Source organism: Raphanus sativus, chromosome 3 (assembly GCF_000801105.2).
Source record: "Raphanus sativus cultivar WK10039 chromosome 3, ASM80110v3, whole genome shotgun sequence".
NCBI lineage: Eukaryota > Viridiplantae > Streptophyta > Magnoliopsida > Brassicales > Brassicaceae > Raphanus > Raphanus sativus.
Window position 1 is genome coordinate 2144018 of NC_079513.1, and position 26957 is coordinate 2170974.

The 26957-nt window shown below is 34.9% G+C and overlaps 2 protein-coding genes and 1 non-coding gene across 3 annotated transcripts in view; all 3 read right to left on the reverse strand.

Annotated features, from left to right (window-relative positions):
• Positions 1-8214: 8214 nt before the first annotated feature.
• On the reverse strand, positions 8215-9372 carry LOC108844846 (putative F-box/kelch-repeat protein At3g17540). The gene has a single exon (XM_018618135.2). It carries the CDS (start codon positions 9297-9299, stop codon positions 8334-8336), a length of 966 nt encoding a protein of 321 aa, XP_018473637.2. The 5' UTR covers positions 9300-9372; the 3' UTR covers positions 8215-8333.
• Positions 9373-22739: 13367 nt separating this feature from the next.
• Positions 22740-22842, reverse strand: LOC130510342 (U6 spliceosomal RNA). Its single transcript, XR_008944014.1, has one exon. It is a non-coding gene; the product is annotated as a U6 spliceosomal RNA (small nuclear RNA).
• A 424-nt stretch (positions 22843-23266) lies between these two features.
• Positions 23267-26957, reverse strand: part of LOC108844555 (protein STRUBBELIG-RECEPTOR FAMILY 3) — a 17622-nt gene continuing 13931 nt past the window's right edge. Inside the window, 13 exon segments of the mRNA XM_057006099.1 lie at positions 23267-23750; positions 23835-23991; positions 24349-24485; positions 24566-24704; positions 24783-25054; positions 25119-25498; positions 25565-25968; positions 26042-26107; positions 26184-26249; positions 26331-26402; positions 26484-26555; positions 26640-26711; positions 26796-26861. Coding sequence (XP_056862079.1) covers positions 23649-23750; positions 23835-23991; positions 24349-24485; positions 24566-24704; positions 24783-25054; positions 25119-25498; positions 25565-25968; positions 26042-26107; positions 26184-26249; positions 26331-26402; positions 26484-26555; positions 26640-26711; positions 26796-26861 — 2005 coding nt within the window. The 3' untranslated portion in view covers positions 23267-23648.

Below are 26957 nucleotides of genomic sequence, written 5' to 3' on the forward strand. Positions count from 1 at the left end.
TAGACCTGTTCTTCAAGAGGCATTTGAGCGGTAGAACGATTTGGAGGAACAAGGAGACGCTTCTGATCACGTGCAGACGATGTTAACCCATGTTCAATCGTATGATCACTCCTTTGCATCTGATTAAGCCTTGGAACATTAGTACCAACATTGATGGTGGAATAATAAACAGAGCAAAACAGAGACAATAGTAGGCCAAAACCTGTTCTACAAGACGACGGTTTTGATCACTTGAAAACGTTGTTGAGGCACGTTACGTCGTTTAGTTACTTCTTTGCATCTGATCAGGAGTCGGATCATTAGTATCAAGACTGGAAAACGTGATCTAACAGCGATGGCGGAACAAGAAACAGAGGAAAACAGAGACAACAGGCCTAAACTCTAATGACTAGTTGTTCTTGATCATCACAAAGTTTGAGAGTTACCGTGATCGACTCTTCTTGCGGATTGTGATTCTCAGCTTGAGATTAAGAAGGGAATAGTATGGATCTTTAGGAAAGTGAAAGAAACTTATAAAGGCGCGAGGATTAAACAGAATAATGGGTCTTTCATCAAGCGTAAAGAATGAAATGTTGGCTGCTTATAGCATGATCTTATTGGTTTGGTTAAACCCGGTTTACTAAATCTACTTAATTAGAAAGTACAATTAATTAGTTTAGATGAAAATGTCATTTTACAAGCACAGTACACAGCTTCAAGAATATACAAACACATAATAACAAGTTCTATGAATTTTCTAAGGAATCAACGTCCCAGTTTTTAAAGTAAATGTAACACTTACAATCCCTTTTGGTTTGGTATGGTTTAGTTCGGTTTATTAGACCTCTATTAATAAGTAGCAAGTGTAGAATGTTTAGATGAATATGTTACATAAATAAGAGTTGTATGGTTCATATCTAGTAAGTGTACAATGTTTCACACCCATAATGCAACACAAAGCAATTACTATGAGCTCAACATTGATCAATTTACTCGAAAAGAGTTTTTTTGTTGGCTGAAGAATCATCTTAAATCTTCTTCATATATGAGAGAGGATTTTTATTTTAGTTCTCTCTCTAAAAACATCCTATGCTCGTGAAGACTCCTACCATCGTCTTCTTCTCCATGTACTAATTTCTTTTGATTTTTTTCTTGTGTTGTTCGTTGATCCTAGATCAATCGTTTTCTTTTGCATCTAAATCTGATCACATTGTCATGTTCACCTTCTTACACTTCCCTACCTTTAAATCTCGCTTTCTCATCATCCATAGATCATCATGGATGATTAGACTCCGCGTACACGGATCTGGGCACAATCGATGATTCCAAGTTACAATGCATAATAGAAAACAAATATCTAATGCTTAAGAGGAGTTGAGTAAATTTTGTACACTTCAGTTTATTCATCCCATATCAAATCGTAATCTATATCACCAAATAGAATTTTGTGTATGTATATATACTTTATAGTACCAATGGACAACCATGTAGCATTCAGAAGCACTAGGCACCAGAGTGGTGACATGATGGGAACTCTCGAAACACTGATACATTATGATCTAACTTTAGCCGAAGGTATTGTTTCTTTTGCTTCTTGGATTTTAAATACCCAAATGGTTTGATTCCACCAAATCCTTTCTTTTTCAGTTATTTCATGTGTTAGACCATTATGTTGACCTACAAAAATAAAACCGACGAGATGACATGAGCCAAGAGTCTTCATAAGTACTTGAACAGTCAAATTGGTTCTATTTACCACTAGAAATGGACTTGCTATAAGAACTTAGGGAGAGTGATGTAAGGCTCGGATGAGAAAAGGTATTTGTGGGAATATCAAAGATCCAATCAAATATTACCTAATCAGATGATGATCTCCATATGTGAATATTTGAAGCATGTATCTTTGCATGTTTCAAAACCTAAGATTCTCTGACGATAAAAAAAAACAAAAAAATTATTTGTTTCGACAACTTTTTTATTTTAATGTCTTGCGTCGAAGCAGAATAAAACCCAAATAAGATAGCCGACTATGATTTTAAAGTAGTAATTAGATTTTGACCTGTGCTACTTTTTAAAGACCAAATTATGACTGATCATGATTTTTAATTGTGTTTACAGTGTCTTACTATATTGATTTTAGATATTTAGGCAACAAAATGATATGCATTGTTTTACTAATTGGACCAATTTGTTGGAATGGTTCAACCGTGACTCCTTTGTTTAGTCAGGTACATGTTGTTCCTAAAACAATATTGTGTTGATCAAATAAAATTGGCCAAAACCGATATAATTGTTAGAACTGATGATTCAATTTTATTGAAAAACTCGGTCACAAATTCAGTTATATTTGAATGATATTTCCTATAGTGGTAGTACATCAAATATAGTTTCTTGTTCTTGAGTGTCATTGATTTGGATATAGTGATATATAATACGAAGAAGAACATTTTTGCCTAAAAGTGTTAAAAATTTTTTTAATGAAGATGTAAGATGAAAATGGAGGAAGAATCGTGGATAGATGGATAGTGGTTATAGAAAGAAAACAAATTATTAACTATTATTTAGTTTTTGAATATTTTAATACTAAAAGTTGTAGAAATTGTAAATTACATATATAACTATATGTTCAAATGATACTACCATATATATACATAAATATTTATAAAATCATTTGTCATTTGATAAAAAATTACAAAATAATATATCTTATAATGTGTTTTTATTTATAAATCATGTTATTTAATATGCTTGTGAAGATTACTATATCTATTAAAAACACACACATGTTTCTTAGCAAAATGATATGCTATGCTTTCATTTTTATATGAAAATTAGTTAACATATGAAGTTTTTAAAACAAATTTAATACATATATATTCCATTATGATTTTACATTAATTAGTATAATATTTAATATATTTTATTAAAGTAAAAAGAATAAGTATATATCATCTAAAATTTTGAAGTAAAAAAAAAATTTAAACGTTTAGCAAAATTATTAGTAGTATGATTTATAGTGTTAGGTCATTTAAGTTTTAGGTATTCTCTAAATTATGAGGATATTAACTAATATTCTTCAGGTAAAAATATATATTTTCATTGTATACAATTTTAAAACGAATATTCAAAGAGATTATTAGGAAGATGATACTGACATAGTTATGAATTTATGATTTTCGACAGTAAGTCCCCTTCTTATTATCTGAGGATTTTTTTATAAATAACCCATATGTGATTCACAATTTTGCCATTTCCTAGGTGTCAACACCACATTCTACCTCACAACCTTTTTTAAATAACTCTCTTTGGCCTAAACTAACTACATGTCATGCCATAGCCAAAAACATATAGTATGTGTTTCATTTTACACATCTTGATTATAAGCATTTATTCTAAGCATTTTGCCAAAAACATATAGTCTCATTTCATGAACATGTTCACTAAATTTAGAATATTGAAACTTTTTATACATCCATGTCATGACACTATTGTATAAAATGTGAATTCTATAGATAATATAATTTATAGACCATGTTAAGTTATATCGATACTTTTTAACATCCATATCAAATAGAGATAATATTATGTCATTGGCCATCATATTATATATTTTTTTCTAATTTTTGTTATATAATGTACTATGCTGAATATACCAGAAACAAGCAGAATGTTGTGCGATTTGTCTCTGTGTTGTTGTATATTAGTTAGTTATTATTAGTAACATTTTAGCATGATAGTTGTGTATATCGATCACATCAACAATATAATCGTATTTTCTGATTATAAACACTTAGATACAATATGAAGATATTACTGGAAAATGAAACATGTAGATATAGTCCATGATAAATTTGAATGAATCGGAGAAAATGCTATTATTGGATCTTGATTAAACTATATTTATTTAATGGAGTAAATATCGGTGTCAAATATTAAATGCTCCAATTCAAAAGATTAATCGAAAGTTGGTCATGAAATTTGAGTCAATCAAATATTTTTGGAATGATTGACTTTAGTGTTTGTGGTGTTTCAATCAGTAAAAACCATATTTAAAATCTAATTTGATTACAATTTTTTTTATAAAATATTTAGTGGTGAGAGTGTATCATTTAAAAGGTCCAATTGTTATAATAGATAATTGAATTTTTTTTTTGTGATCACCAAATTGGGATGGTGTCCAAGCTAATGTAAAAAAATTCATCTTATTAATTGTTCTTTCCATGTATTGTTTTGCTATGTCAATGAGTGAATTAAAAGTAGATAGATACGAAAATTTCTTATTTTAGCCAACGATTTATTGCAGCGATTCACTAATTTATATATATATGTGGTCCATATATTTGAATCGAGTTTGTTTTGAGGTAATTATATATGTCAATGTACCACTAATTTAGGGATAATAATTAGTAAATGTTTGTTTTAAACCTGTCTAACTCATGTCCATTACGTACGGTATCCTGCAAATATTTCAGCTTTTTTTTGTTAGCTCAAACCTGTATTTTATTTTTTAGATATATAAAACTGGGGAAAAAATTATATTGGAGCGTTAGGCTCAAACTTCATCTATTATCAATCGTACATTTGATATAATTGATGGTATGAAACAATGGAAGAATTGTGTTGCGTTTAAAAAAAATAACATTTATTTTAATATGTGCATATATAATGTATAATTTTAACAAATATATAATATATAGTTTTAAATAATCACCTCATTCTGCGGATAGCGCGGGTTAATTATTGTTTGGCAAGATCATTTAAAAGTATAGTTCGGTTAGATATTATTATTATCAAAATTTATAAACTGATAAAAGCATATGCTGGTATAGTTAAAAGTTATATATTTTTAACGAACTTCTATGAAAGCATTTATATTTATGTTAATACATGGTTTATGCATATTTATATTTATGTTGATTTTTATTTAGTTATACAACTATGGTTTATTTCAGTTGTTTTATTAAAAGAATCAAACCGGTGTATGTTTAGTCTAAATTAATATCTTCAGTTCAGTTAGTTGTGGTTAATATCTGAATGAAGAAATATGTCAATCATTAGACTAATATTTTCAATCTCACATTCATCTTGGTATAAGTACACATGATGGGGTTTGGTCTGTATCTTCATTAGTCATGGGTTCAATTTTCTCTGTGAACTAAAATTATTTGGTCAATCTAGATTTTGGGTTTTAGTACAAGTGGTTTACATTATAGATCGTAACAGATGATCGGTTCATCCTCTTGCACTATTCAGAAACTATTCCAAATTCGGATCACACAGTATAATAATCAGTCAATTCTATAATATTAAATGTGTTCCTTCAGAGATCGACCGGATCAGCCAAAATAGTTTATCAGAAAAAGTAAGGACGCACGATTATTTATATATATCGTTAGACTAATATTGTGATGCATGACAAAAATGCTGTTAAATAAAACTTCTATAAAGTGAATAAAATTCGGTGGCAAGATTCGTAATGCCACTGAATTTTTTATTTAAGATTCTAATTTATTATAGTTGATAACAAAAGTTTCTGTTAAACTAATAGTCATTATCTACGTGATTTTAGATTGTAAATATTTAGAAAAGAAAATTCAAATTTGTACTTCATTTTAACAGTTTAGATATGTTGAAATTGAAGTTCTCTTGCACCGACACGCGCGACATGAACAAGAAGGCGCGTGACTGATGTCCATTTGACCAAGTAGCTCACAGCGCTGTGTTATACAGAGCGGCCATTGTGAAAAAAAGAAGCTTTAAGAAGACTAGAGTGAATCCATCTAAAGCTATTTAAAAGAGAACTCTTCCTTGACCAACAAGTCACTAACATATCACTTACACTTATCAAAACATTATGAGAGATATAGAGAGATTTAGTGAAAACAAAAAAACTTGACAAATCATGCCAAGAAGCGTTTTTTCTTCTTCTTACTAAGGCTTAGGCTAAGGCTGCTGCTGATGTTGACCTTGGTGAGAAGATGGTCCATCGTTGAACCTCTGAGTCTGCTGCTGAAGTTGCTGCATTTGTTGATGATTCAGCTCAGGCCGTGGTGGTGCTGCTGCATTAGGATAATCTTGGCGGTGAATCATATCTATGGGGAAGTCAAGAAGCTGTCTCTGCTGCGGTTGGGGATGATCCATCTCAAGAATTGGTCCAAACACTAGTGCATCATCTAAAGACAATACAAACCTTTGGTGTGGGTTGAATTGGTCATGCAACAACACAAAAGATCTTGGCTGTCCACTTGGTGATGCCAGAGTAAAAAGCAGATCACTCCTGAAATGAGGCATCCTCAGGTTCAAATGATTAGCCTCAGGTCTCATGTAAGGATAGTAACGGTACATGGACGAAGCTATTGCATTGAGATGCGGTTGTTCAACGAAACTGGTCTGAGCTGGACGAAACAAAGGCCTTGGGACAAACGTCTGGTTGTGCAATCCTTCTATATTGGCCAGCTGGTTAACCATTGGGTGCTGCTGATGATCTACAGATGGCATTATAATCTGAGGCCTCCAAGCAGATGCAGAGCTGTGATCTGTTATGAACCATCCTGGTTGCTGTGTGGTCATCATCGTTGGAAAAAGTTGCTGTTGTGTACCAAAAGACTGGTTCTGAGCAGTTGTTAATCGCTGCTGCTGCTGAAATGGTGATCACTCATTTGCATCTGATTAAGCCTTGGAACATTAGTACCAACATTGATAGCGGAACAAGAAACAGAGCAAAACAGAGATAATAGGGCTAAACCTGTTCTTCAAGAGGCATCATCACTTGAGACATCTGAGCGGTGGAACGATTCTGAGGAGTAAGACGACAGTTCTGATCAGACGAAAACGATGTTGAGCCACGTTCCATCGTTTGGTCACTCCTTTGCATCTGATTAAGACTTGGAACATTAGGTATCAAAAAACAGAGGAAAACAGAGACAATAGGCGTAAATTTTACCATTGTCGAATCTTCTTGACGTTTCTGAGTCTCAGCTCCTTTGTTGGACTCTTCGTGTTCCATAATGCGACTAAGACTAGAACTGATTGAATCAAAATCAAGAAGTCTCTCGCTAGCTTCTTCTCTGTGCTCATCTTCCTCTATTCGCACTTCTTCTTCTTCTTTGACGGGTTTATCAGATGAAAACGTAGCCATGGCCAGAGATCAGAGAGATAGAAAGAAAAACCAACGAACAATGAAAGTGAAAGAAACTTATAAAGGCGCGAGGATTTAATAGAATAATGGGTCTTTCGTCAACCATAAAGCATTAAACGTTGGTTGGTTAGATCGTTATAGCATGAGAGCTGATTGGTTTGGTCAGACCCGGTTTACTGGACCTTCTTAATTAGTATGTACAATACTACAATTAATTACTTTTAGATGAAAATGTTAACTAATCAAGCACAATACACAGCTCAAGAATGTACAAACACATAACAAGTTCAGAGTTCGATGCTCTTTTTTTCAAGAATCAACGCATCATTTTTGTAGCAAAAGTAACAATTACAGATCTTTTTTGGTGTTGACAGGAAGCCATGGGCATGAGAACTAGCTCAGATTTGGAGAAAGCGAGGAAAGTGTCCTCTGTCTCCTAATAAAACAGTTTTGATGCTTCGGTCACTTAGCAAAGAAGAAGCACAAACATATATACTTAGCAGCTGGAGACGGTCTGGTGGAGATGGAAGGATTCACATCTGTTTATACAAATGTGTTCACATTTGTTTCAGCAGTGATGTGTATGTGGCTGCTTAGTTTGGGAAACATGGATAACATAGTTGCAGCTATCCGAAACATATAAACAGATGCATATAATATTATGTTCCTGGAAGCAAAGCATTTGCAGAATCCACTTCTCAGGGGCTTGAAGGCGCTGAGATGAAGAAAGCTCTCTCGGAAGTTCATAAAAATGATTAGACAGTTGGTAGAGCTTTTGGCGTTTTGGCTTTGCCTGACTGCTTCTGTGAATTTGAGCTTTAATGCAGTTTCTTTTCTTACTTCACTCTTGAGTTGAGACACTAACATTTGTAACAATAACATTTTGCATTTTGTTCATGCACTATGCATTTTGAGGTGGTCAATAACAATAAAGCTTAGCTTCTGTTTGAAGTAGTCTAAACCACAAAATGATTTAATGTCATAAAAAACGATTGAGTTTGAGGAATTTTGGAGAAGAAGACACAACACCAGTTTCATAGAGATTTGGATTGTCTTCTTTAGTATCAAAATCCATATATAAGATTCTGCTTACGTGATGATATTCTCCAACATCAAACATTTGAGGTGAAAGTGTATACACGTATTTTGAACAAAGGATCCCATACACAAAAGCATAAGAAGAGTCGCAAAAAAAATCATAAACAAGCTTTGCTTCTTAGTGAATCGAAACCAAGCTTGGAACATAAGTGAGGACAAGTGGCCAATTAACAGGAGATGCGTTCCTAATATCTTCATAAACTTGCTTACACAAATCCTCCCCAACAAGGTAGACCATTGTCCTATCTCCATCACTCGTGAACTTGTCACAACACACTGCCACTCTGTTCTCCTCATCTAACAAGAAGTTCTCCACACTCAAGTTAAATTTAGCAGAACCCACTTCCAAGACCAAGTCACTCCTCCACGAAAAGTCTTTGGCGTCCTCATCATCAATCTTATTGGTCACCCATATCCTCATCACATCCGTCACGTCATCGATGTGTAACACCGAGAGCTTTTCGTCCCTAACAACTGAAAGAAGCTTGGTATCTAAAATACTAGAACTCTTAAACGGAAGAGGGAGACGGACAAATCTCTCTGCCGTGAAATCAAACTTCATCAAGAAAAAATCGGTTCCTTCTCTTACAGGTCCAGAGGCAACCCAATAAGTATCTCCTTTCAAAGACATGCCGTTGAAAAACAAGTCAGAGTCAAGAGTGAAGGAATCAAGAACTCTCCAAGAATCAGAGCAAAGCTCATAGATCTCACAATCAGCAACCCACAGTTTCTGGCTGTTTCTATAAAACCTATACTTGAAGATTTTGTAGCTACGGCCAGAAGAAGAAGAAGAAGATGTGGTGTATCCTAGAGCAAACTTATCTTCAGTGCGGTAACGAGTTCTTGGTTTGATCTTCCTTCTTTGACCGGTACATGGATTCCAAACCACGAGTCTAGTGTTCCACTCGGTTGAGCATAACATTAAACCGTCACAGTGAAATAAATGAGAGAAGAAGTCCAAATCTTTTGAACCCTTTAGGTTTCTAAGTTTACCTGTAAGCTGGATGATAGGTGTATGTAAAACGTCACTGGTGCTATGGAGATCTCCGGCGATTGAATAAACCTCATGTTTGGTCAGTAACATGGACTCCCTCGCTGCTTTACCCAACCTCTTGTTCTTCTCCACGAACCTCGGATCTCTGAACAGTGCGTACCATCGTTTGTTGATAAATGTTTAACCCAATAATATATTTCATTTATTTAAAAATCATCATATCAAATTAAACTAATATTAAATTTAAATACGATCACAAAAAAATCTAATTATAAAAATTAGCATTAAAAGAAATTAAACAAAAATTATATCCGTTTTTCAAAGGATGGGTCATAATCTAAAGTCCAACATTTAAAGCTTTTTTTTTGTTACGTATGAATGTTTGGGTACTTGTTCGGATTCAGATAAGTTTTTTTTTGGATTTCAGTTCTATTTTGTAACATTTCCTAGGTTCTATTCTAGTAAATTTACAAGTACGGATCGAATTCGGATATAATACATAGGTTCCGGATCGGTTCAGATAGACCTGAAGTAACCACATATCGTTCGGATTCGGGATATACCCAAAGTAAAATCTTAAATTTAAAAGCAAAACATAAGAAATATATAACTTATTTATATATAATGGGGTATTTAAGATATTTAATTAAATTTAAATAATTATTGTTAGATATCATATCTAAATAAATATGAACTGAATATTTGAAGTACATATTTATGTTTTAAATATTTATATTGTATATCAATTTGGACATTCGGATCTGTTTCTTCGAATATCTTTTGGGTTTTTGGGTTTTTTCGGTTATTAGGTAACTATCCGTTCGGGTTTGATTAATAATATTTCGGGTTCGGATATGTTTTGTAACACCCTACTTTGCGTCTGATTAAGACTTGGAACATTAGGTATCAAGAAACAGAGGAAAAAAGAGACAATATGCGTAAATTCTTATCACTTGTGGTTCTTGATCATCACCACCAAGTTTGAAGATTTACCATTGTCGAATCTTCTTGACGTTTCTGACTCTCAGCTCCATTGTCGGACTCTTCGTCTTCCATAACGAGACTAAGACGAATCAAACGCTCAGGTACTTCTGGCCGAAAAAAAAGAGCTGAGATACTCCTGCCCGAAATTGACCGGATTTGAAATTAAATATATCTTTATTTAAATCAGAAAAATTATTAAAAGACCATGAAACCAACATAAACTTGCATAATTACAACCCAACCAGGGCTATTTCGAGGACTATCCAGACCCGATCCACAAAATTCGGATCTCTTTCTCCATAACTTCCGAAAACTTTGTAAAACCTAGTGTAATTGTAAACTTGGTGTAACTGTACAGAAATTAATTCCTACTTATATTATTGTATGAATATACATTGTATCTAATACAAGTTATTTAAATTGAACTAATGCATACTTTTAGATTGTAATGTTTTATTATATTAATTTTTGGACACAGTTGATGTTATTGATATATTTATTGATTTTTTTTTAAAAACATTAGTTTATAGATATAACTAGAAAAATTACAAAATGTGAAGAGTTATTTACAGAAATTTATTAAAAGTAGATAAAATTAATTTTCAATTGGCAATACACGAGCAGTCAAGTGTATATCACAAGCTGCACAATTCCAGAAACAAAGATCGCATTTCCACCGTGATTTTGATCCATTTAGGGAGACTACAAACACTAATTTTATGATTCTGGAGCACCAGCAATCATATGTCACATTATGATCTATCATTTCAGCCATAGATAGAAACATGGCAGGTTTTTCATAATCTCAATGGCCTGTGAGTTCCCAACTATTGATGATTTGAAACATCTGATCAACATGTTGACGAGTAAAAGCATGGTAGTTGTGAACCAATCCTCCATCATCAACACTAAAGGCTAAGTTCATCATACCATATACAAATAGGGCCAACAAGCATCCTCTCTCAGCAGCAAGATATATTTTTTTCTTACCAACTAAATAGAGGATGAAGAACTCATACATACCTCTCAAGTATATGGCCTCTGGATTACCCACACGGTAGCAACTAATTCTGAACATTCGAACATCATTGACCTTGTCTAGCCAGTCATTCATGTAAATGAGACTTGCCGATCTGTAGAAGTAATCATATCTTCCAATTTTGTTTAACCCGAAAAAAACAATCCGTGCACAACCAAAGTCTTGGATACTGGTCGTTGCTACGTTGTAGAGAATCTTATGAATCATTGAAGGAGGGAGAAAAGCCAAGTTCGTCTAACTTTGATAAAATAAAATGGTTATTGTGTGAGAGAAATCTCGTAAATTATTTGTTACTTGTATAAGTGATAAACCCTTGAAATTTAATGAACCACTCACCCAAATTTAAGCAGAAACGTGTCCATTTATAGGTGATTTGATAGACTCCTCGACTGTCGCATCTCTTGGATTTAACTTATTCAAATATATAACTATGTATAAGTAAGTAAAATTAAGTGATTTAGATTGTCTAAATTTATGAAACTAAGAAAAACGTAACAATTAAGATTGTATAAATATTTAAAACTATGTAAAACTTAACGAAATTTATATAGTCTATTGTTGTATTTTGCAAGAAATGATTAGTATCCAAAACGTAATGTATATATTTAACGACAGCAACCAGCAGTATTGGAGATAATAAATGAAAATGATAATATTTAGTTTGAGAAAAATTATGTAATTAATGATTCAAGCAGTGACATGTCCATTTAAGGGTAATTTGATTGTCTCTCACACGCCTTCTCCTTGCAACAGTCGCATCTCTTGAATTTGGAACTTTGTATAACTTTAATTTATTAAGATTTATTACTATGTATAAGTAAGTGAAACTAAGTGAAACTAAGTAATATAGATTGTCTAAAATTTTGAAACTAAGAAAAACGTAACAATTTAGATGCTATAAATATTTGAAACTTTGTAAAACTTAAAGAAACTTAGATATCATATTGTTATATTTAAAATTTTCCATAGTTGGATTCAACATCCATTTTTCATAGTTGTCTTAAGAAGTAAAATTTCTTCTTTTAACACACTAACTTTATTGTTTGTGTTTATGTTACTTGGTTTGTTATTTATGTTTGTAAAATTTGGTGTAACTTAAAATAATTTTGGTTAAGTACATCATTTTTGTTTGTCAAACTTCGTAAAATTTAGTATTACTTTTTTTCATGTTTGTGTAATTAGGTAAAAAATTTCAAAAATTTTCATTTTCGTACGTCAAACTTTGTATAACTTAATATTTTTTCTGTTTGTACATTTCGGTAAACTTTGTCAGAATTTTCATTTTTCATTTGTCAAATTTCAAAACTTAAAAAACTCATCACTAAACTAGTTTGATAGAATTTATGATTAATTGTACAACCAAAATCTCAGAAATACCATGACAGTAACAATAAGACAACATACAACTATCAATATTTGTCTTCCATTATTGGGTCCTTAATCCACATGGTCATTTGAGAAACCAAAAGGAGACATCAATAGTATTGCAAATAAGGGTTTGAATCAGATTTGGAGAACTTCTGGATGATACACCCGCCCCTGTAGCTTCAGAGTTTTGTCTCTTGATTAATCACTATTTTCTGGAAAAAATCTAAAAATTGCAGATTATGTGAAGAAAGATGAAAAAGAAGAAATGAGATGAGAGAAAATGAGGTGAGAGGATTGAAAAGATGATAGAAATGAGAAAACCCTAAAAATTAAAGCAATTATAGTTGCCAACTTCGTTTTTGGGGTCTGGAAAAAAAGAAAATTTTTGGAGGGAAAATTCTGAAATTTGAGCGGGAAATTTTTTTACAGCATTTTTGGGTCGATGTTTTACCAAGTTTGTAGTTTTACAAAAAGCTTCAAAGTTTTACTTTTCTATTTTTTGCATTTTTTTTAGTTTTACTGTACTCAAAATATTTATATTATAGTTATACGACTTTTATTTAGTTTCCTACAATCAAATTCCATCAAATCATGTTGTGACATAATTAATTTTGTTGCATATATAAATTTTTTGATGTCACAAGGACAACACTAAGATAAAAAGCATAAAAGAACAATGTATTTCCTCTATTATGTAGTACACAACTATGTGATAAAAAAATTAACTATAATTATTGTAAATTTAAATCATAAAATACTAACAAATAATAATCATAATACTTATAAGCAACCAAACAAATTAAAAATTGTTTCTTCAAATTTTTATATTTTATCAGTTTTACTAAGTTTTATTTAGTTTTTTTATCGTATTGAACAATCATTTTGAATAATAGATACAACTAATCGTGGTGTGTATTTTCTTCTAGGTTCCCGAATTTAAATATTTACGAGAACAAGTATGCACTTTTTTAATCGAAACAAATTAGAGTTCTTAATATTCGGAGCTCACAGTTCAAAATAGTAATTTCAAAACAGTTATGATGTGATGCTCAATCAACTAAATCTTTTACATGCTCTCCACGTTATCCAAATCAATACCTATATTATCTCTATCTCGAATAACAACATCTTCCACTGGCTCAGTCACCTTAAGATGTTGTTATGTTTTTTCAATGGTATCAAAGATTTTATTACCATATAACTCAAATTTTACCTATTTGTATATGGATTTATGGTCATTTTTCTGCATATTTTGTCCACTAGCATACAAACTACCTTTACCTTCGTTTGGATTTCATTCATGACCATCTCCGGCTTTATAATAGTACTTTTAATAATCAAAGTGTATGTTTGTGAAAGAACTCGTCGTCTCATGTAAAAATCAAAATGATTAACAACAAGTTAGATGAACTTGCACGGTTTAACCATAAAATGTTACCAAGTTATATAGTTTTACCATTATAGTTATATTAAGTTATACAATTTAGTTAGTATCATTTTACTTAGTTACACAATTTTACTTAGTTGTACATTATGATTTTACCAAGTTGTACAGTTATAGGTATACCAAGTTTTACTACGTTTTCTAATTTTTTATCAAAATAATAATTTGATACATTTTTTTATATTTTTTGTCATACAAAAACAGACTCATATTTATAATTATATCAGTATTTTGAATATTCAAATAGATCGAGACTCATTGTTCTTAATCAATTAATTGTGAATACGAATTTGAAATTAAACCTCTTCAAGAATGAATTAATGGAGAAGATGAATGCCAAATTGAATAGAATTTGAATAGAATAATTAAATCTGGGTTTGAGATTTACAGTGGAGAGAGAAAGGAAGAAGATAGAGTAAGAGAGAGAATGAATTTGATTGGTTTAGACACAAAGGATAATTTAGACATTGACCATTGAAAGGAAGAGTATCAAAACACATAAGAGTACGCCAGATCACGTGAGAGTATGCTAGATCACTTTTTACCTCATTAAGAGTACCTGAGCACTTCACTCGACTAAGACGATAATTAGTCGAATCAAAATCAAGAAGGCTCTCGCTAGCTTCTTCTCTGTGCTCATCTTCCTCTGCTCGCACATCTTCTTCGGTGGTTATTGCAGGATCAGCCTCCTCTTTTTGCATTTCTTCTTCTTTGACGGGTTTATCAGATGAAAACTCATCCATGGCCAGAGATCAGAAATATAGAAAGAAAAACCAGAGAACCAGGCAAAGCGATAGAAACTTAAGGCGCACAGAACAATGGGTCTTTCCTCAACCATAAAGAATGAAAAATTGGTTGGTTAGATCGTTAAGGGGTTATAGGCTTATAGCATGAGATCTGCTTGGTTTGGTCAAACCCGGTTTACTAAGCCTACTTAATTAGAAAGTACAAGTCTAGATGAAAACGTTATTATTACAAGCACAGTACACAGCTTAAAGAATATACAAACACATAATGACAAGTTCTATCAATTTTCTAAGGAATCAACGTCCAATTTTTTTAAAGTAAATGTAACAATTACAATCCCTTTTGGTTTGGTACGGTTTAGTTCGGTTTATTAGACCTCCATTAATAAGTAGCAAGTATATAATGTTTCAGATGATATGTTATGTAAATGAAAGTTGTGTGATTCATAACTAGAAAGTGTACAATGTTGCACACCCAGAACACAACACAAAGCAAAATCTATGCAAAATCTATGAGCTCAACATTGATCAATTTACATAAAATGGTTTCTTGTTGGCCGAAGAACCATCTTAAATCTTCTTTATAAATGAGAGAAGATCTTTTTTTCTCTCTCTCTCTCTCTCTCTCTCTCTCTCTCTCTCTCTCTAAAAAACTCTTCTTTTCTTTTTTCTCTCTCTCTAAAAAAACTCTTATGCTCATGACGGTTCGTTTCATCTTCTTTTCCATGAACCAATTTCAGTTGATATTTTTGTTTTGTTTTGTTCATTGATCCTAGACTTATCATTTTCTTATGCCTCTAAAATCTGATCACATTGTCATGTTCGCATTTTTGCACTTTCCTACTTTTAAATCTCACTTTCTCATCATCCATGCATGGATCATCGCGGCTGATTAGGCTATGTGGTAATCATCACTCGAAAGATTTGAGCGCCAGAACAATTTGGAGGAACATAACGAAAATTATGATCACTTGCAAACAATGTAGAAGCCATGTTCCATCCTTTGATCACTCCTTTGCATATAATTAGACTTGGAATATTAGTATTAAGGAATAGAGAAAAACAGATACAATAGGCTTAGACTCTAATCACTTGTGATTCTTGATTATTACAAAGTTTGAAGATTTACCATTGTTGAAATTTTTTAAGGATTCTTTAATTTCATTGTCTTGGAACAAAGTAGAATAAAGCTAAATTAAGGCAGCCGACTAATCAAAGAACTCTCATCCTTCTCTCTTTAAGTTTCACATTCTCTTTCAACTATATTTACTCTTTCAGTAATGAACGATCAAGAAGCAACGAATCAGTTACCGAAGGAGAAAATGGTCGTCATCATTGTTGTAGGAAAAATCTAAATTTTTATGATCAACCTTTACCTTAAGTAGAGTGCAAGCTGCCAATAGAAGTTTTTCTTCTTCGTGATCGAGTTTGTCGTCCAGTGAGATCATGTATGAACGACTCTCAGCAACACCATCTTAGACTCCAAGAACTTTACAATCTTTGGATTGAGAAAATGCTCAAAACATGTCCATATTGGGTTGTACTTTATTTGATTTTGTTTTGGTTTGATTTGATCATTATTGCACATTGTCAAAAATGCTCAAAACATGTCCATATTGGGTTTTCACTCAAAAATTAAAAAAAAAAGTAAGAGTGAAAAGCTAGAAAATATGAGATGTGTCTTTTGAACAATAAATTATAAATAAAAATAGAGACTATTGCCATATGTCCATTTTAAAAAGTACACATATTTTCCAATGATTAAATTGATTACATACCTAAAGAATTAAACGCTAAGAGAAAAAAAATAAAAAACTTATAAAGTATCAATTTAACAATGTTAGAAATTATAAGTGAGAAACCAACAGAAGAAGTTGCTATAAGTTTTCTATACAAATTATATTTTTCTCTTTTCTCATAAAGTTACCTAAGTAAATGGTGCAGAAAAAAATTGATACCTCATCATCTGTTTAAAAAAAAAAAATTCTTCCAGATTTTTCATTTTCTTTTTATTTGACCTAAATGTTTAACAAACCATCTAACAGTTCATAAATTTTGTTCTAATCATCTTCTAATTACAGGTTTTATGTAGTGACATCATCTACATGTAAACTATATTATTTAATATCTAAATCTAAAATCTAAATCTACATATAAATATATTTAAAATGTATTAAAAATCTTATTTTCAAAAATTTAGATATATAAATATTTTTTTTGACAACAAATGAAACAGATATATAAATATATAGTACTGCTTTAATATATCTTAATAGATAATAATTTCGTCATACTAATATATATTTAGATATAGACAAAAAAATTTATGTGTATTTTACATCATCTAGCAATTATTTAGTTTAAGTTTACATATACATATAAATATGTCTGAATTAACAAGAAATGTCTTTTATCATTTTAATAAGTTATATACATAAACTAAGAGAAATGAAAAAAGTCTTCTCCAACCTTTCAAGAACCTTTAGTAGTTGTAAAGAGGTTTCTTATTTCATACGATGTTTAGGCAATGCCTTATATACAACAGAGTATTACATAAGACGGTATAACCTAGTTAACGACATTAACGGACCTAGACCCTAGGCCCAATACCCCCTCTCAAGGTGGAGTGTGGAGATCACACACACCCAGCTTGCCAAGAAAAGCTTCAAATTCCTTTCTTCCCAAAGCTTTGGTGAAGATGTCAGCTAACTGAGAATTTGTCGAAACATGTTTGGTGGCAATCTTCTTTCGTATAATCTCATCACGTATGAAGTGACAATCCATACCAACGTGTTTTGTCTTCGCATGATGAACTGGGTTCGCTGCAAGATTAATGGCGGATAGGCTATCTGAATGAAGCATGATCGGTTCAGCGCACTTAATCCCCATGCTCGGTAGAAGCTCGAGAAACCAAAGAAGCTCGCTAACAGTATCTGCCATAGCCCTGTATTCTGCCTCCGCAGAAGATCGAGACACAACGTCTTGTTTTTGTGTTTTCCATGAGACAGGAGAACCACCGAGCTGAATGAACCAGCCTGTCAAAGATCGTCTAGATGCTGGACATCCACCCCAGTCAGAATCACACCATGCTGTGAGTGTCAGTGAAGTATTAGCTTCAAGCAAAATACCCTGGCCGGGACTGTTTTTCAAATACCGAACCACGCGTAGAGCTGCGTCCCAATGCTCAGTCTTCGGGTTGTTCATGAACTGAGAGAGCACATGAATCACATAGCTTAATTCAGGTCTAGTAGTTGCCAAGTAGATTAAACGTCCCACAAGTCTGCGGTATCGTTTTGGTTCATCGAAGTCAGCACCTTTGTCGTGAAGAAGTTTGTGGTTCTGTTCGAGTGGGAAAGCCGCAGGTTTAACGCCAAGCATGCCACATTCAGAGATAATATCCAGTGCGTATTTTCTCTGGCACAAGTACATTCCTTTTGAACTTCTAGCAACCTCAATTCCCAAGAAATATCGCAGAACACCCAAATCTTTCATGTTGAAACAGGAGCTTAAATATTCTTTGAATTGATCAATAGCTTGAGTAGAAGAACCTGTAATGATGAGATCGTCTACATATACCAAGACATGTATACGAACTCCATTATGGTTATATATGAAGAAGGAGTGATCTTTTCCATTCTTTTCGAAACCATACTCTGTCAAGGATGTTGCGAGTTTGGCAAACCAGCATCGAGGTGCTTGTTTGAGACCGTATAAAGACTTGTGGAGGCGACAAACTTTATTCTTATCAGCTGTACGAAACCCAGGAGGTAGTTGCATATATACTTCCTCATCAAGATCGCCGTGGAGGAAAGCATTGTGAACGTCCATCTGGTAAACTTCCCAATCTTCTGCGACAGCTTGTTTCAGAAACGTTCGAACAGTTACCATCTTTGCGACTGGGGCAAAAGTTTCCGTATAATCAATCCCTTCTTTTTGATTGTTCCCCAACACCACGAGCCGAGCTTTGTACCGCTCGATAGTTCCGTCGGCGTTAAACTTCAGTCGGAAGACCCATTTACAGCCTAAGGCCTTCTTCCCTGGCGGTAAGTCAACAACTGTCCAAGTATCCTTATCTTCCAGAGCAACGATTTCATCCCCAACCGCGAATCGCCAATTTTCATCCTCAATTGCATCTTTGTAGTTGAATGGTTCAGCATTTGCTGTGATAGCCATAAGATACGTTTGATAGTTTTCTGAAAACTGAGAACTTGAAACATAGTTAGCGATGGGATATGGAGTTGCTGCAGGATAAGGTTCATGCAATAAGACGGTGATGTAATCAGCCAGCTTTGTTGGTGGCTTTTTGGTTCGAAGACCACGACCCAGAGCAGCTGGTAATGACGTCTCTGGCGAGTCTAGCTCCTCTGGTTGAGCTGTGGGCGAAACAGAGGTAACAGGTAAGTTGTCATCTTGAGCTGAAACAGGAGAGTCGTCGTCGTCGTTAGGAGTTGTCAACTCTTCTTCTGTGTTCAACTCCATTACAGCAGGAGGAAATGCTTGCTGTATATCGTCACTTGAGCTCGGAGGCTCTGTATTATCAGTCGCAGGATTGAGATCATGCGATTCAATGATTTCCGGTAGTGATTCTAAATCATCATAAAACAGAGGAGAGGATCCATCAATTTCTGCAGATTCTTCTGAGTTCTCAAAAGAGCTACCATCAAAAGGAAATTCTTGTTCACAGAAAATAACATCTCTAGACACAGACACCACTCCTGTTTCAAGATTGTAAACACGCCATCCCTTTCTCCCAAACGGATAACCGAGAAAAATAGACTTGTTTGTGCGCGAAGCAAACTTATCACCTCCATGTTTTTGGTTGTGAGCGTAGCACAGACAGCCGAAAACCTTAAGATGTTTTGTCGCAGGTGGTTTCTTGTATAGGAGTTCATAAGGAGTTTTTCCATTAAGAACAGAGGAAGGTGTACGATTGATCACATATCCTGCTGCAAGGACACAATAACTCCAGAATCCAATCGGTAAAGAAGCTTGAAAACGGAGAGCGCGTGCGACGTTAAGAAGATGACGATGTTTCCTTTCTACCCGTCCATTTTGTTGTGGAGTACCAACACATGAAGTTTCATGAATAATCCCCCTCTGACCAAAGAACTCTCGTAAGCATAAGAACTCTGATCCATTATCACTTCTGATCGTTTTGATTTGAGTTTCAAATTGTCGTTCAACGAGAGCAACAAAGTTTCGTAAATGCATTGGTGCTTCTCGTTTGTTTGGTAACAAATAAATCCAGACTGTGCGAGTATAATCATCGAGGACTGTAAGAAAATACTTTGAGCCGCATATAGAAGTGGTGCGGTAAGGACCCCAAAGATCGCAGTGAATCAACTCAAAAGCCTTAGTAGTCTTATTATTACTCAACGGAAAAGGATCTCTAGTTTGTTTTGATTGAATACAAACTTCGCAAGTCTTAAAATCAAAAACACCAGTACTTAAATTAGATAAATTCAGCTTGCTCAACGCCTTCGAGGAAAGGTGCCCCAGTCGTTTGTGCCAAAGCTCCAGTGAAGATTCTTCAACACTCGTTACTGCTGCAGCCACATCGATTCCTCTGAAGAAGTAGAGACCATTAATCTGCTCACCCGCTCCAATCAGCGTTCGTGTGATGCGATCCTGGAGAAGACACAGTCTGTCAGAAATCTGAAAGATACACTGCCTATCTCTAGTCAAGTGAGATACTGAAATCAGATGACAATGCAACCCATCAACAAAGAAGACATTATTCAGAACCAGAGAAGAACCCAAAACAACTGTCCCGCGCTTATGAGATGTAGTGAATCTCCCATCAGGTAGTTTTATCAGCATAGGAACCATATCACATATATCATAAAGAAAGTCGGCACTTCCTGTCATATGGTTTGATGCTCCTGTGTCAATTATCCAAGACTCAAGAAATTGCTTACCAGTTTTCGGTGGGGGAGTGGTGTTTCTCTCGTTGAGCATGTTGACCAGTGTATGCCATTGCTGATCATTCAGTCCGCTGAAACCCATCCGATCAGACGAAGTGATGAGGGAGTTGAGTGAAGCATAAGGACCGACTGCAGTGGATGCACTTGGTGTAGCAGACACATGATTAGCACGAGCAACCTCCGTGCTTCTTCCCTTCGAAGAGGATGAAGTGTTGCTGGAGTTTGGTTTGTTTCGTGTACGCTCAGCCCACCACTCTGGATAGCCGATCTTCTTGAAACAATTTTCAGCAAGATGACCCTTTTTACCACACAGAGTACAGTGAAGAGATCCCTTGTCTTGCACCACACGTTGTTGGGTTTGAACGGCGAAGCTAACACCCCCTGCTCTGTCTTCATGAAGTCGAGATAAGGACTTGGATTCCTCATCTTGTGTGAGAATATTGTAAGCCTCGTCAAGTGAAGGAAGTGGGGTACGAGAGAGCAGTGATGATTTTACCGCGCCGTATAGCGATTCATCTATGCCCATTAAAAACTGATGAAGTTTGTCTTCTTCTCTTTGCTTTTCAATTTCTTCCAAGGTTTTAGCTTGTTCGTAATCGGCTAGACTGCTCCACAGCTTAGTGAGTTTGCCGTAGTAAGTCTCAATGGGAGTACCCTGTTGACGACAATTTGCGAGTTCTGTCTTCAACCTCTGTACCCGTTGGCCGTTTTTCATGGCGAAACGTCTCTGAATCTGATTCCACAGACTGGAGGCGTCATCACTGTGAGATAGAGTCGAGCACAGTGATTCATCAATGGTCACTTTGATCCAAGAGACAACTAATGCGTTATTAGCACACCAGTCTTCATAGTCTTCTGAATCTTCAGCTGGTTTGGCAAGGGATCCATCAGCAAAACCAAATTTCTTCCTTGCTCTTAGAGCTAGACGGATGTTTGCAGACCACTCGTCGTAATTAGGCCCACGTAAAGGTGGTTTGGAGATTACGGTACCCGGATTGTCTCCGGCAGTGAGATCATAAGGAGAGATCGTCCTCCTTTTTACTTCCACACGAGATTTGTTTGCGACAACTAACTCTTCGGTGTGCGCCATAACGTGAGAAGGTAGAGTATTTGGATCGTAAACTTGAAACCTAGGTTTTTGAAAATTAGGTTTAGAGCTATCATACCATGTCAAGAACCTTTAGTAGTTGTAAAGAGGTTTCTTATTTCATACGATGTTTAGGCAATGCCTTATATACAACAGAGTATTACATAAGACGGTATAACCTAGTTAACGACATTAACGGACCTAGACCCTAGGCCCAATACAACCATTCCTTGATTGGGGAATTAGTGTCAAGTGTAGTAGAATTCACCATCCTCTGAAAAGCACCACCTTTCAATTTTCATCCTTGAGCTCAGATAAGCTAAACCTAAGAAGGCTTTGAAGAATTTGCATTCACCATCAATTCAAATACCTTTTGAAATGTAATTCCACCAAAGTGATTATATAAGCTGAAACGATAAATAACATTAACCTCAATGATTCTTCCAACTAAGAAACGTCAACTCCAGCATAAATAACATCAATGATATTTGTCTATGCAATTGACCAAACCAATACAAAGAGAATGACATAATTTTACATAAAACGACTCGGGAGAAACAGAAATTTAAATAAGACAATATAGATTTTTGCCGCAAATGTCTACCCCAAGAATTAACTAATCATATTATGACACCAAAGAGACACGAAGATGCTTCACAGTAGAAGCAATATGAGTTTTAGGCTTACCTCAAAATTGGACAAATCCAATTTGACAATGAACATCAGAACTGCAACAAATGAAAATTTTGAAAATTTTAGGGTTTCAAAACTGAAATCGACCTCAAATAATTTATTGCAATAAGAAATTAGAATCATAAGAGATTAAAACTTGCAAGAAAATTGACAACGAACATATGAATTGCAACAATAACCAAACCAAAAAAAATCAAAAATTCTAGAGTTTTCGCCGATATCATTTGGTAGAAAAAAAGATCAAAAAAAATTTGGACCATTTCTCGATTTGTGCGTGTCATCCTTGCGCAGGGGCCATGCTAATCTTCTCTGTATCGTTCCAATTTTATCGGATGTCCCCGAAGGGACAATCATCTTGGTGACTTAGCTACTATATAAACAAGGCTTCTTCTTCTTCGACAAGCGATATGGGACTGTGTTATACTTTAAAGTCGACCTAATGGGCTTCTTGTTTAACTATTAGGAGGAATGATACCATTAGGCCTCTTTATCATTCCTCAATAATAGAAAAACGACGCCTTGGTAGAACTCGAAGATGGTGATTTGCTTAAAATTCCGGACCATCCGTCCCATGACATACACATACACGTCGTGCCGTTGTGTTCTTGTAATATTTGGTCCTAGTTCAACTATTGCTCAATAAAGACAGTTTTGAACCCTTGATCTTTGTAATATATTCTCTCATGATGCAAATCGTTTCAGTAACTAACAAAATACAGGTCCGTCTAGAGTTTAGTTCAAAGTAACAAGTACAAGTTTTCATATGAACAAAAGAACGCAAACACAAAGCAAATTATTATATATTTTCTTAAGTACACACAGGTTCAAAGAATCAAGTAAACACACAATTTATACTAGAGGAGGTCTTCAACAAACAGGGATAATCTAGAAATTCACAAAAGAAAGAGAGAAAAAACAAGCTCCCTACCATTCAAATCATCTGAGATTGGAAGCAAGCTCACTGATCTTTCCCTTGAGCCAATTTACATGAAGCAAGCTCCAGCTCTTTATAGCTGCAGAATAAGCTTCCTCATGATTATGACTCATTTTATGTATTTGCTCCCTTTTGTTGTTGTTGTTTCTGAGAACTAAACATCTCTCTTGTTTCAGCAAGTTCACAGAGATCATCGAGATAAATGTTTCTTTACAATTCACTAGTCTACGCTAGGCTCCCCGGAACCATGACGCTCTCTTCTGATCATATCTAGAAGATCTTGCACTACTTCAGACATCAATGGTCTAAACTCTGGTTCAGACTGTCACATAAAAAAAAACACCCTTTTGGTCACAATCACACTCATCTAACTACAGTTTCTCATAGTTCAGTATGTGCTTTTTACCTGAACACACCGGGAGATTATATCAGCAAAGTGTGACAATGACTTTGCAGGGTACTGTCTGTTAAGAGATGGATCAACCATTTTGCCCAATGCATCAATATCATGAAGCTGAGGGATTGCCCACCTCACCAAGAACTGCTCTGCTCTAGTCCGGTCCCTATAAAACAACTCACATGAATACACAAATACCCCCAAATAAATAAACAAAAATAAACAAACTAAAGAAATACCCTTCAATAACACCAAAACAAGTTTTTTATTCAAAAAATAGCATACAAGAGGGAAAATCTTCAAAGTAGCATTCATTAAAATGTGAAAATAAATGTACTTTTATACTTGGGGTTTTAGGGTTTTGTAATTATAATTTAGTGTTTAGTATGTAGGGACTAGGGTTTAGGGTAATGAAAGTGTTTTTATTGATTAATAAGTGCTATTTTGAAGATTTTTCTTTTTAAATGCTACTTTTGTGATACAATAAAACTAAAAGGATGCTATTTATGAGATTTACCCATACCTGTCGTAGGACATTCTACCAGTCAAGAGTTCTAACATAACAACACCAAAACTGTACACATCACTCTGCCATGTATAGACTCCTGAGTCAAACTCTGGAGCTCCATATCCGTAAGCCGCAAGCAACTGTCCTGACAACTGATTTTTATACAACAGAAAACAGTTGGTTTTAGATCTTCAAGAAACCACAGTAGCTCATTAGGGTTTTACTACTTTACCTGACTCACAGAGCCTGATGATATCAATGGTGCCAAACCACAATCCGAGACAAGAACACTCAGATCATCGTCTAATAGGACATTAGCTGATTTGAAGCTTCTGTGTATGATTGGTGGGTCACAAACCTCATGCAAGTACCTTAACAACACCAAACAAAAAGTCAGGAACTTACTTTTACATTTTTTTTGAAGTTATATAAAAAACAAGGAAACTTACTCAAGGGCCCTAGCAGCTCCAAGTGCCATTCTGATACGTGTATTCCACGAGAGTTTCTTCTTGAACTCATCTTCTGAATGCAAACCGTCTTGCAACGTACCGTTACTGCAGTACTCGTAGATCAATAGTCTTTGATCATGCTCAGCACAGTAGCCAACAAGTTCAACGATGTTGGCGTGGCGTATCATATCTATATCGTTCACTAGTTGGATGAACTCATGATCTTGTTGTTGTTCAGATGCCCTCTTGTCCAGCTTCTTGACAGCCAACATCTGTAAAAGACAAAATGTTAAAAGATTCAGAACCAAAAGTGTTTTGAGTTAAGTTGCGTTATACCTTTCCATTGGGAAGACGAGCTCTGTAAACACTCCCAAGCATGCCTGAGCCAAGGAGATTCTCCTGAGAGAAGCTTTCTGTGTATTGTTGAAGAGATGCAATTGAATAGTGCTTCACGGAAGTTACAGGTAAGCGTGTTTTAGGGGAAGGCTTCTTGAAGGGTCTCTCTGGAGACTTAATGGGCATAACTGTGACCTTCTCAGCCAACGGAGGAGGTGGTGGTGGAGGTGGAGGAGGAGGTGGTGGAGGCATCAACATTGAAAAGTCAATATCTTGACTCTCTTGTCTTGCTATAGGCTGTGGAGGAGGAGGAAGAGGTCTTTGCAACCGCTCAAGGTCATGAAAAACCTTTGGTTCTTGTCCAGCTTTCGTGAAGGGTACTGTTTCATAAGCATTGTTTATCAATAATGACACAAAGAATTTGCATAATCTCAAAATCTTTTTACCTTTCTCAGACCGAACAGGTGGTGGCAGCACAGGAGGCATGTTCTCCAGAGGACTCTCTCTGTTTCCTCTGTCAGCACCAACTTGATGCCGTTTAGAGACTCTAATAGAATCTTCTTGCCTTCTTCGTCTTGCACATTTTGGCAAGAGCAAGAGTAAGGCCAGAACAAGGATGATGAAGAGGATGACGCCACCGAGTGCTATGAGGACTATCCGTTTAGTATGTGAAGAGCTAGAACCATCAGGAGCAGGAGGTCCATCAGGAGCTTTCCCTCGGTTCCTCCCAGGTGGAGGAGGTGGTGGAACTCCAAAAAAAGGTCGCCTAGGAGTAGGTTTTGTTGGAGACACAGAGGGAGACAATGATGGTGCAACAACTGTGGTTGAATTGAACATGTTTCCTTCCTTCCTGCATCACCAAAGGTAAGCATAAACAAAAGCAACTGAACAAAAAAAAACATGAATGTTAAGAGAGTACTTACAGGAATGTCTGAATGTTTAGTAGTTTCTCTGGTATGGCTCCAGAGAAGAGATTATTCTCTACGTTTCTGTTTACAAGAAAACATTAAACAACAAAGACTTTTTAAAGGACTATAACAGTGTTTTGAGAGAAAGAAACATTACAAGTCATTAAGAGGAAGGTCTTGAAGAACGTCTAGAGTTCCTGACAGCTGATTGTTCTGAACATGTCTGAGAAACTCACATATATCAGCTTTGGTGAAGAACGAAACCAAGAGAGAGAATGAACACAAAAAAAAGACCAACACTTACAATGTTGTAAGAGCTAACAAACTCCCCATTGAAGGAGGCAACATGCCGCTTAGATTGTTAGCTGATATATCTCTGCACAAAGATATTAGATTACTACAACAACCCATAGAAACAGTAACTGTTCAATATATATAAAAAAAAGAAGAAGCATACAGATTAATCAGGCTAGCAAAGTTTTGGAACACATCAGGTAGCTCTCCTGAGAGACTGTTATTATTCAAAAACCTGAAAAAGAATAGTATGATTTTCATCAGAACATATAACTACAAATATTCAGACAGATATTTTGGGGAAGTAAGAATAATTTACATGTCAGTCAGAGAACTCAGTGTTCCTAGAGATTCAGGGATGGTTCCAGTGAACTGATTAGATGCAAGAGAACTGCAAAAAAAATAAAACACCATTATCATACAAACTGTTACAAAATCAACAAACAATTGGTAATAACATGTTGTGTATACATACAATTGCTGTAATGTAACCGGCAAACTAGAAGGTATGCTTCCTCCTATATGATTGTTGGTGAAGTCTCTGGAGATTGAGCAAAAATAAAACGTTTCAAGAGATATGGCTTTGTCAGTAAGTATTGTCACATGTTTGTGTGGAAAAAATGCTTTACATTGTCCT